This window comes from Lycorma delicatula, chromosome 2 (assembly GCF_047948215.1).
Source record: "Lycorma delicatula isolate Av1 chromosome 2, ASM4794821v1, whole genome shotgun sequence".
NCBI lineage: Eukaryota > Metazoa > Arthropoda > Insecta > Hemiptera > Fulgoridae > Lycorma > Lycorma delicatula.
The window spans coordinates 17,766,215-17,778,649 of NC_134456.1; the positions used below are offsets into that span (position 1 = coordinate 17,766,215).

The following is a 12,435-nucleotide window of genomic DNA, read 5'->3' on the forward strand; positions in this document are numbered from 1 at the left end:
AGTTTTTAATAAATTTTCAGTAATAACCTAATAATCCTAAAAATCCTTTTATTTCTTTCATAGTTTTTGGTATTGGATATCTTTTTATTGCTTCCACTTTTTTGGGGTCCAGCTTATTCCATCCGGTGTTACAATATGTCCTAGGTATCCTACTTCTTTCCTTAAAAATTCAATTTTATCTTACTGTATTTTAAATTTGCAAATCTGAGTCTATAATTACTTTTTTTAATCTTAATATATGCTCTTTTAAACTAGTAGAATATATAATAATTTATCTAAATAAACTAAACAAATTTCATTCTGTATTCCATGTAATAGATTATTCATAACTCTCTGAAACATTGGTGGACTATTTTTCAATCAAAAAAACATTCTTAAAAATTTGTAATGTCCTGTCTCAGTCTAAAATGCGGTTTTCTCTATACTATCTTGGTCTATTTCTACTTTGTGATCCTCAAGCTAAATCGAATGTCATAAAATATTGAACTCTGCCTAATTTATCCAAAATATCTGTTATATTTGGTAATGGAAATTTATCATCGATTGTTTTAGTATTTAATCTTCTAAAGTAAACTGCTAATTTGTATTTCTGTTTGCCTGAGGCATTGAGTGTTTTGGTACTATCCATATTGGGGAATTCCTGGAATGAATATGATGGCTGAATAATTTTCTGTTTTAATATATCAGTAATTTGATTTTCTACTTCCTTCCTAAATTTTTCGGAGTATTTATAATTACAAGTATATACTGGTATTTCATCTGTCATCCTAATTTTATGTTTAATTTGACTGGTAAATCTTAAATTGCTTCCATGTATATGAAAAATATCTGCATATTCTTTTATTAAGTTAATTATTTCTTCTTTCTCCTCGCTATTCATACGTCCTAATTTTTGAAAAATCTAACGCTTTCATTTGATTAATTAGATACAAATTATTATTAATATTTTTCTTACCTTTCTTATATTTTTTTCACATTTATTACTAATATTTTCCTTTTCTTTATTTATATTATTGTTATTATTTCTATTTTATTAGTTCCTTTCTTCATTTTACTAATTAAATTAAAATTAATACTAGTTCCAATCATATTTTTCAACAACATATTACTATTATTATTTATAATATGATTATATATTTCATTATTCTCATCAATAACATCTTTATTAACTTTGCTTATTTTCACAACATATTTTTATTATTTCTATAATTTTTCTTCCCATCATATTTATTAGTGTTTGGCAATATTTCAATATTATTTATTTTATTTCCTTCTTATTTCTATACTTCCATTTACTATAATTAAGTTCATTATTATTATGTTTGTAGTAATATTTGAGAATATACAATTATTATTATTCCTACCTTTCTTCTTCTTATTATTACTATTATTATATTTATTACCCTTATTAGTATTAATCTCATAATCATTACTTGTAATTGGCAACTTATTTCTATCAGTATTTTCTTTACTGCATTTATTAATATCGCGCTTTCTCTTATTATATTTATTTTCATTGTCTATAACATTTGGTACCATATTTATAAAATTTGTTACTATATTATTATTATTATTATTATTATTATTATTATTAACATTGGGCAACATTTTACAATTATTATTATTACTATTCTTCCTATTTTTCTTCCTAACGTATTTATTGGTTTATCATTATTATGCACCGGTACACACTTATAATTGTCTAAGGGATCTACATATAGTGGTGTATTACATAATATTTTCTATTTATAAGTGTAGGATTCATAACTGTACGATAAGCTTCACTATCTTTGACTGAGGAATTTGTTTGTAGGCCATCTAAGTTCCTATAATATAATACTCCATTTTTAATGTTATCCACTGGAAATTTAATGTTACATTTTGTACATGCTTCTATCTGGTACACATTTTTACTATTAACAGCTTTGTCTTCTGTCTCCACTTTACTTGTAAATAACGGATTGGTATTGCAATATTTTTCTACATAATTTATTATTTACAAAATCTAAATTAATTTTCATTTCCTTCAAATTATCTAGCCCTAACAGTAAGTTAAAATCTTTATGGAAGTCAAATAAATAGTATTTATTTATTCCTCTTACTGCCTAATACTGGTATTAACATACTAAATTTTTCCTTGGAAGTGCCATGTGCTGTGGTCACTTCAAATGGTTTTTTACCTAAATATTTTTTATAATATTCATTTCCAATAAACTTTTTTACAAAATACCTGATACTTACAGTATCAATTAAAATTCTACATCTAGTGCATGGATCTATAAGGGATCATGCATGCTAAATTGCAAAAGGATATTGAATTTTAAATGGTTCCATTAATTCTAAGCTGAGCCATGGTGCTACACAAATAAACAAATTCATAAGGCATTATACTTAATAAAACTGTATTGATTTTGGCAAAAAATTTTTTTCTAAAGGCCAAGCATGTGTTGCCCTAAGCCAAATGAAAAGTTTAGAAGGAATTAGCATTGTATGATTTGGACCCTTACAAAAGCTAAATAAACCTCATGATGACAAAATGCTGGCAGATATGCAAAAATTATAGGTGTTGCCTACATGTATGTTATGTTTCTTTTTTCTTAAAACATTATATATATTTTTTTTATTTATATTGATATTAACCAACCCAGAAACACACAAGCACACCCCTCAAACTCCATGATCAGAACCTAACAAAAAATGACCTTTTCTGATTTTTACTGAATTTATAAAAAATTCTATATAGATTTTGTAAAATTTACAAGAGGCCACTAGGAAAGTATTCCCTTTCAAATAAAAAGACCGGCTGAAATATGTTTAGTTAATGAAATTTATGGAATTATATATGAACATCAAAATGTAAAACAAGATATTTATCAATAAGAACCTCCTCCTATTTTGAAGTCAGTTAAAGTATTAAAATTCAAGCAACATACACAAAATTTTGTAATGCATGCCAAACACCAAAAAAAAGTCAAATTCATGAATAAAAGGTGTAGGTGCTGATAGAATGTCAAAAAAAGTTAAGAAAGAGAAAAACAGTTTTGGATGTAAGAACAGAGTGTAGGATAAGAATCTATGTGAGGTACATTTTATAATAAAAAGAGGAACGCAACAGACATAATGGAAAACTTAAAAAGGTGCAATGACATAGAAAAATAAAAAAAAGCATTAAGTAACAAAAGTCAGCAGAAATATTTTCTGGAGAGGTTTAAATAGACACATATAGTAACTGACCCAACTAATGAAGACAGAATAGGGAACAAATAAAAGGAGTAAGTCATTTCCTTTGTAAAATGTTGAAGAAGACAAGAGATTTTATTATATGTTTATTAATTAATTATGAAGATTAATTTAATAATTTTCAAATGCAGTATTTCACAGTTTGTCCATTTTAAGTAATTTTTCTTTTTTTCATTTATAGGAAAGTGTGATATATCACCGGAAAATCTGTTTAAGGGGGATGCTGGTACCCCAGGAGATAAAGGTGAGCCTGGAAGACCAGGAAAAGATGGATTACCTGGCGAGAAAGGTGTTCAAGGATTACGGGTATGAATTAAATTTTTGTTGTCTTTTCATGAAGATAATTTTTTTTTGTAATTAATCATGTGATTTATAGACAATATAGCTTTATAAAAATTAAAAGATCATTTATTTAAGGCAATTATTTTACAAATAAATTACTTAATACTTTTGTTTAACTCTCTCATCCTGCACAAATCGCAGATGCATCTCCTTTTCACCATATTCTTATACTGGTAATGCACAAATTCATTACATCATAACTGCTCTTTAAGTGAAGCCTTTGTAAAGATTTCTGTCTTTTCAACAGAAATGTGTTGTAATATTTAATTGTATATTTTTTTAGAAGTAATAATCTGTTAATATAATTATTTTGTTTTTTAATGACTAGATTTGAAATTTTTAATCGCATAAAGAATCAAATTTTTCCTATTCTATCACTCTCCATAAAAAAGGATGGTGTATGGGTTTGTTTGTTTATGTGCTCGCATTTTATTTTAGCCGCTATTGGCTTGCAGCAGACCAATGGTGGTGCACCAGGCAGCTGCACGCAGTGTACGAACGATTCATTCGTTTGAACAATTTATACTTCTTGATATTAACAATATCTAAAATTATATGTGTGTTTTGGTAACAAAAAAGGAAAGCATTGGGGGTTAGAGCTGTGTTAAAAAAATCACAACTCATGAAACAGCTAAGAATGTTCAAGATTTTGAAGCTTTTCATTGTAAATTTTTTATTGTTAGTACGCTAAATTCATGAATGTTATTTAGTTACAATTTGCAAAAACATTAACAAAATCATGTGTAATAAAACATAAACTATGTAACATTTTTGCGGTGGGCCTTAGGTCCACCTTTTACCCAGTTGTTCATTTTTGTTGGTACGTAAGTATAATTGTGTTTTTTATAAATATATGAATTTCAGTTTAAAATATTTGTTATTTATAGTACACTGTTTATATAAAATGCATTACAAAATGATAATATTTTTTAAGGTATCAAAATACATTTGATGAATATCTTTTTTCTTTTTTTTAATTGTGGTGTGAAAGATTAAACTAAATGTTCATAATTACGGTTTATTCTTATATTGTTTATAAGATTTATGAAAATATGTATAAAAACTATATTATAGAGTTTTTATCAGATACAAAACTATAAAATTTAATAAAGGTAACTTATTAACTTGCACAAAGCAAAAATATTTATTTATAATTGTGAACAGGATTCAAAATTAAAACTTTGGGAGTCAGGCTAATATTACTAAAAAGTGGGTAACCGGTATATTAGAAGGTAGTGGTATTTTTTCTTTATTACTGTTTTTAAAAAGTTAGGAAATTTAATAGAGATAAATAAATTACAAAAATGTTCTGCCCGAGTCCAAGCTCAGAAGGATATGAAGGAAACAGGCCAGCCATAAAAGTGTGTAATGTATTTCTACAACAAGTTCTTTTTGTACTTTTTTTTTGAGATGGGGAATCCTATTATGGACAGCTGGATAGAGCATGTCAGACTCGCAGTTGGTTCCACTTGATGTTACTTAGTGCATATGTATGACTGTGCATACTGACTAAACCACCACTCTTCTATCCTCCTTCCTAAAACTGCTGCAAGTCATTACATTTTGAAAGGAGTGGCTTTCCCTTCATTAGGTGTGACTACCTTCGGCTGCCATCATTAGAGATGTCATCATTGGGAGTGCTGCCTGCTTCATCATTCCAGGATGATCCCAGTGGCCGACACCCTCCTAGCAGCCCATTTCGAGACCTTAGCGCCAAGCCATTACCATCCCTCTTCCTTTCCTAGCATTTTCTTGGGCTTGTAGTTTTGGCATTATAGTACTGGCCCAGTCTGACACTACTTGCCAGCTCTCAGCCGAAGTGACCATTATCTCTTCGAGATCCTCATTGATATAAAAATTAATTAAGTTTGGAGTAACAACTTAGACAGTGAACTTCAGCTGGTTGGGTCAGTAGCTGTAGTAAGGTACAAACACATATTTCCCCTTTACAATATCAACATACCGTTTCAATTACAGGGAGTTAGAACTTGGATTCAGGCAGTAAGAGGGTCAATCAAATATAAACTGGGTTTTTGTTTTACCATTCAGCTATGAACATGAATGGGCTGGCATTGAGATATACTGAAGCTGGAGATGAAACAACAGGATGGATGCTCCAACTGCCTCTGTATTCATGCAATATGTCAGAGCAAAAGATTTCATTATCGGTTGCTCAATCTATTGTCGTGAAGTTTTTCTTGAATGAGAGCATCAAACACTCCAAAATTTTGATTAGCTTGGTTGAGCAGTTTGGATATGATGTTGTCATGTTTCCAAGTCTATGACTTGTTTAAGCAAATTTTAAAGAAGGTGTGAAGCTGTAGACAATGAGAGTCACAATTTAAGGACAAGTATGATGGATGACAACATTCAAAATATTCTACGATCGATCTGTGTTCTCATTGAAGATGATTGGCATCTTATGGTCAATGAAACTGCTTCAGAAGTAGCTGTGAGTTATGGAAGTGGCAATTCCATTATATCAATGCACCTTAGATTCTGCAGAGTCTGTGTGAGATGTCTTATGACCCAAAATCAGAAAAAAGGATTGATAGGAAATTTACTGCTAGGTCTCTAAATTGATTTAGATGAGAAAGAAATAATTTTTTACATCAAGTAGACACAAATGATGAGTCATGAGTCCATCAGTACATTCCTGTGTTGAAATTGACAACTGTGGAGTGGTCTGTTGCCCTGTAGAGACAAAAACACCTATTAGCTGGAAAAGTCCTGACAACCTTTTTTGGGACTTAAAGGCATATTCTTCAATTATCTTCTCCATGAACATCACAGTGTGAATGCTGCTTACTCATGCCAGCTGTTAGACTAAATAAAAGCAGCCTGCCAAGATGAAAGGTGTCATCAGCCAATCAAAAATGTGATGCCATGCCTAACACAGTTGTTAGCATACGGGATAAGTTGGATGAAATTTTCCAGGAATCCTTAGAACATCCCTGTACAGTCCAGATTTATTCCTCTTGAAGGAGGCTTTAAGAGAAGGAGGATTCTTCTCTTCTTCTTCTAAGGATCCTTAGAAGGATGCTTATTAGAACATGCTTTTGAAGGAGGCACTAGGAAGACATAGATTAAAAAACAACTAAGTGAGGGATTACGTACGCAATTGGCTCGCAGTATGTTTTTATGAAGAATGTCAAATTTTAGGGAACTATGTAGAAAAGCAAAAAATATGTTTGTATTTTTATTATCTACTAATAAATATTAAAAACAAATCCTCAGTTTATATTTGGCTGACCGTTTTATTATGACTTCTTTTTCTTTTTTTGGTTAGAATCGCTCTCAAAGCAACCAGTCTGGAAATTCAGTATCACTTGCTCACCTCAGGGTGTCATGGCAGCAGCCTGTCCTCCCTGTCTTGTTTCCTGTAGGGGTATCCCATCAGGGTCTCCCTAGTGTCATCAGGACACACCGACCTCCTCTTCTGGATAGCCAGCTCATCCATCAGCTGGATATCTACCCTTCCCATCTCTTACTTACAAACCACCAGGTGTGTGTTGCACACATCTGGTGCTTACCCCATGTGGCAATCCCCTCACACCTTGAGGGTTATCCCCCATACCATCATCGGGGAGCTGCAACCCCCCCAATCTTGCATGTGGGTGGACCAGAACAACCTAGGCATGGGGACTATCTCCCTAGCCTTAGATGTTGCCATGCTGCATCCCAGGCTTCAGTATTATTTGTAGATCCCCTCATGAAAGCAGTAGTCTCCTTGCCACTAGACTACACAACAGTCTGCTCCCCGCCTGCTGTACTCTGACTCCTTCGTTCGTAGGATCACATTATGACATTTAGAAAACTTTATAGACACAATCTATCTTAAATTTATAAATTAAAAAAAAATCCTTTAAATCAGGACAAGTTTAAGAGTGTAAAATAAATCAAATTTATACAAATCTAAATATTAATATTTAAATGAGTTAATGGATATTCCTGGATGTCTTAGTTTACAGTAATAAAATTACATAAAATTAAAATTATTTTACATATGTATATACTTGTTAGTAATTAGTTTGTTAAATCTTTTTTTTTAAGGGTGAGGTAGGGCTACCAGGTCCAGCAGGTCCACTTGGATTAACTGGTCCTAGAGGTTTGTCCGGTGCTAGAGGTGAAAAAGGTAACACAGGACCAATGGGTTTCCCTGGAGATAATGGTGCTGACGGGCCTAGAGGTTTCCCTGGTGATATCGGACCGAGAGGTAACTAATTTAACTTATACATTACTTCTTGTTTCACTTTTAATACATTAATGTTAAATTAGTTTAAAAACTGGATATATAAAGAAATTGAACAACAAACCATACTGATTATTAACAAAGTTATTTTATGCTCACAAAATTACTATTGTGGAATTTTTTTACGGGACCACATAATATAGTGTTTCGAAAAGTCAAAGTGCAGTATGCTTTAGAATTATGTGGTAAATTCTGTTCTTTCAGCATTAGGTTGGGTACCTGTACGTTTGTTGGATGTTTGTTGGATTAAACCGAGATGTCAGTTGTTGAGTTTGATTGAACATGCTTCGATTTGTTTCATACTGTTTCATTTATCGGAATCAATATTTGCGAGACATGTTACGGTTCTTTCGGTAGAGGAACACATTTTTCTCATTGAACATGTCTTTTGTAAAGTATACAAGTATACTGATTTAGTGAAGCACAAGTTTTCTGGAAAGTTTCCAAACACTGCTCTTCCTCATCACAATGCAGTTTGAAGTCTTATCTTAAAATATTGGGCAACAGGCTCTGTTGAAGACGCTGATCGAAGTGATTTAAACATTTATTGACAAAACTTCTGTAGCCATCCTTGTTATTACGTTTTTTACAGATGATGCATGGTTTCATCTGAAAGGGTATATTTATTCACTAAATACATGACTGCGGTTGACTACTAACCCCCATGAATTACACAAAGTGAAAATTGGAGTCTGGTTCAGTGTGAGTAGAACACACATTGTGGGTCCGATTATTTTTAAAAATACATTTAATAGTGATCGTTTAGTGTGCTGTTTTAACAGACCTCATAATTAGTTAACAGAAGTGAAAATCAATCACAGTTGATTCCAACAAGATGTAGCTACAGCGTACATAGCTAACAGATCAATGACTTTTCCACTTTTTAAAATTTGTCTTTGGTACCAAATCATTTTAAGGGGTTTGTGGCCTATACGATTGCTCGATATGACGCCTTCAAATTATTCCCTATGGGGAACACCAAAACAAGTATTTATCGCATCAGACCATGCATGATTGATGAACTAAAAACTACAATAACAGCATTTATACAAGACATTCCAGTACATCAACTGGTTAAAGTGTTTGAAAACAAATTGAAATGTGTGCAGTATTGTATTGACGTTGGAGGAGGTTATTTTCAACATCTCTTTAAACTATTCCAGTTATTGTAATATCCGTCTCCATAAAGTAATGAAATAAAAATACAAAGTAATAATTAATAAATTTTTGTCATCACACTTCTATAATTCCACAGCACATCAATTAATGAATGCTCTGTATATGAACATCCACCGGTTTAATTGTGAACAGGTCTGTAATATGTGTCTGAGGCTCAAGTAATAAAATGGAATACGTCATGGGGATGTATCTAGAATGATAAACTTTAATATTCTTTAAATATATATGTATATGTATGACTCATTCCATGTCAAATGGTCCAGTTTTGAAAATCATCCCCAGCTGACCAGTTCCAAATATCATCAAATTTTTGGTGGAAGTTCCCCATGATCTGAAATGCCAGTTTACCAAATTGCATCTCTTTATCTGCTATGGCTGATTTTTGTGACCTCTTGAAAAAGGGGTTCTTACTTATAGTTTGTGGACACATGTAAAAATTGTTATATTTGACTAACAATTTTGACAGCAATAATAAAGGTTCAGATTTTAATTTTGATAATGCATTACAGTTGGTGCTGCTGGCACACATTCAGTTTGTGTTTGTACCATTCATCAAAATATTAAGCTCGTGGTAGCTGCAATATCCATCAAGGATGACTGCAGGTATTGATTGAGAAAACTGTGTGCAGCTTAGAATCTAAGGATTGCATGCTACAACATTGCGAACAGTGTCCTGGAAAAATTGAATTAAGTCATATTTATTAGATGAGCTTAATGTATGACTTGGAGGAACTAATAGAATATAAGCAGTGGATTCATATAGACAGAGACACATTGGAGATGCAACATGCGACTGGAAAATTTTATTAAAAAGCTTTCCTTAAAGGTTTCTACCTGACTAGCCACCATTTCATTTCAAAACATCGAAGTTCATATTTAAAACAACTGAAAGAATATTTAAATGATAATCATATCATTATCCTGATGGATTTTGCTGAGATCTATTCATTTGTGCAAGATGCTGTACAGGGATTCCATTGAGAAAACAGCCAAGCTACACTGCATCCATTCATGGTTTATTACAATAAAAATAAGCTTCAGATTCTTAGCATTTGCATGGTCAGTGCATGATATTATTGCTGTTCATATATTTTTGACTGAACTGATCAAATACTTGAAGACTGACTGAAATAAAGCATGTATACTACTTCAGTGATGGTTCAGCTGCTCAGTACAAGAATTTAAAGAATTTTATCAATTTTTGCCACCATGAAGAAGACTTTGGGATAACAGCTGAATGGAACTTATTTGGTACTAGCCATGAAAAATCCACCTTTTGATAGAATTGGAGATACTGCAAAATGATTAGCAGCATGTGCTAGTCTTCAGCGACCTATAGAAGACCAGATATTGACACCAAGAGACTTATTTGAATTTTGTAAAGAAATTATGCCAGGAATCAGGTTCTTTTTTATTCCAAGAGGAGTTGAGAGAATCCGAGACAATTGGTCACACAATTGCTGGAACAAGAGAGAACCTCCAATTTAAGCCAATTAGCAAAGCTAAAATCCAAGTCAGCAGAGTCTCAAATGATATTTCAGTATTGAAGCTGATGTTAATGAAACTGATAAACCTATTCAAGGCATATCACTTAACAGCTTGCAACCAGGCCAATATATGGCTTGCATGTATTACAATACTTGGTGGATTGGAAATATATGTGATATATATTGAAAAAGATGAAGAAGAACATGATGCCTTCATTAGTTTTATACACCTTCATGGTGCAGCTTATTCTTATCATTGGCCCCCTAGAAAGGACACTTGCTGGATTCCATAACAGCACTATTTTGCTACTTTTGAAGCACCATCAATGGCATCATCAAGATGACAATGTATGTATCCAGGCTACATCCAGTCTATGATTGAGAAAGAATTTAAGCTGAAGTGGAATTAAATGTGCTAAAAGGCTTCTGACTACTTTAGATATTTTTATTTTATTTTGAAGCTGCTGTGTTCTATAATATTGTAATACTTTGTTGCACTCTGTTATTACTACTATGACTATATTTCATTTTGTTTGTGATTTTAGTATTTTTGTGCATATGTAAAAATATTTTAAAAAATTGTGCTTGCCATAATAGATATAATTAGTTGAAAATGTCTCCTCTATATTAAATAGGAGGCAAGTTACAGTTTAATACAATTAACAATTTTGTATTAACAGACAGCAAAACGAATGATATTACTTAATAAAAAATTACTTTCTACTAGAGAGTATTCATTTAATCCATAAAAATGACGAAAAACTTGCTCCCTGTGTGAAACATACATTATCTTTCAACTTGTTTTTTCTGCCGCTTATAAACTACAGGTCAAAAAACAAACTGCATGGATTTTTTAGTTTAAAAGTTGCTCTTTCTAACTGTTATAAAACTAACAAAATCTAAGAAGGTATACCTCAGATATAACTTTCAAAGGTAGATCTAAAATCAAGCTAAAAAATTTCTGACCAAATTTGATGAGTATCTCCTGACATAAGCCTCCAGTAGCTTTGAAATTTTAGGATGTTATATACAATTATGCCCTTTTTCAGGTTACAAAGTCTCATTCCGGTTAAATCCTAGATAAAGAATTATATAAGCTCAAACTTTAACTTACAAAATGTCACAACTTTTTAACTGAATTTCAGCTGTTATATCTCAAAACCAGGTACTAAAAGAAACTTGTGAATAACATATTTGAATTCAACATAAAATGTTAACCGATTAAAACTCAGATCTATAGCTTTATTATTGCCTTCAATATTATAAGTCAAAGTTAGAATATTTTGCATGTATGCGCGAACTACCAGTAAGTACCCTTTTTTCAACAGATCAAGAAAATCAGCAATAGCAGATATAGAGCTGCAATTTGGTAAAATGACATTTAAGATCACAGCAGATTTCCATGCAAAATTTTATGAAGTTTGGAGATGGTCGACTGGGAACCCCTGGTCCACTTGATATGGAATGACTCATGTATTATTTCAAAAATGCAATTTTTTAACATGATGTATAATTATATCATTGAGGACGCTTGATTACATTAATATTCAAAGATCTATCTAGCACCAATCAGAATTTCAGAAGAAATTAATATCCTTATTTGGCAACAGTTCCTGTATTGCATTTGCCATAAAACATTTGATTTGTTGTGAAGTAAATAAATCCAGTGCTATTCTTGGAGTATAATTTAAATTCTTGATATGATCAATTGTACAAAATAATTGTATTCTGTACAATATCAGTTGTAATTGTGTGATGTAAAATAAAATGTTCAAAATAAGATTTTGAAAAAGAAAAGAAAATTTATTTTCAAAATAAAATTTTTTTGTTGATCTCTGTGGCAGAGTGGTAATATGTTAGCCTTTTAGCCGGAGGTGTCAGCTTTGAATACTGGTCAGCCATTGCATTTTTCATGTGCTGCACATTTTCATCTTC

The 12,435-nt window shown here is 31.7% G+C and overlaps 1 protein-coding gene across 2 annotated transcripts in view; it reads left to right on the forward strand.

Moving 5' to 3' along the window:
- LOC142320509 (uncharacterized) overlaps positions 1–12,435 on the forward strand; it is a 238,609-nt gene that overhangs the window by 155,274 nt on the left and 70,900 nt on the right. For both annotated transcript variants that reach the window (XM_075358372.1, XM_075358373.1), the window contains exons 16-17: positions 3,422–3,546; positions 7,636–7,798. In XM_075358372.1, coding sequence (XP_075214487.1) covers positions 3,422–3,546; positions 7,636–7,798 — 288 coding nt within the window. The remainder of the gene's footprint in view (positions 1–3,421; positions 3,547–7,635; positions 7,799–12,435) is intronic.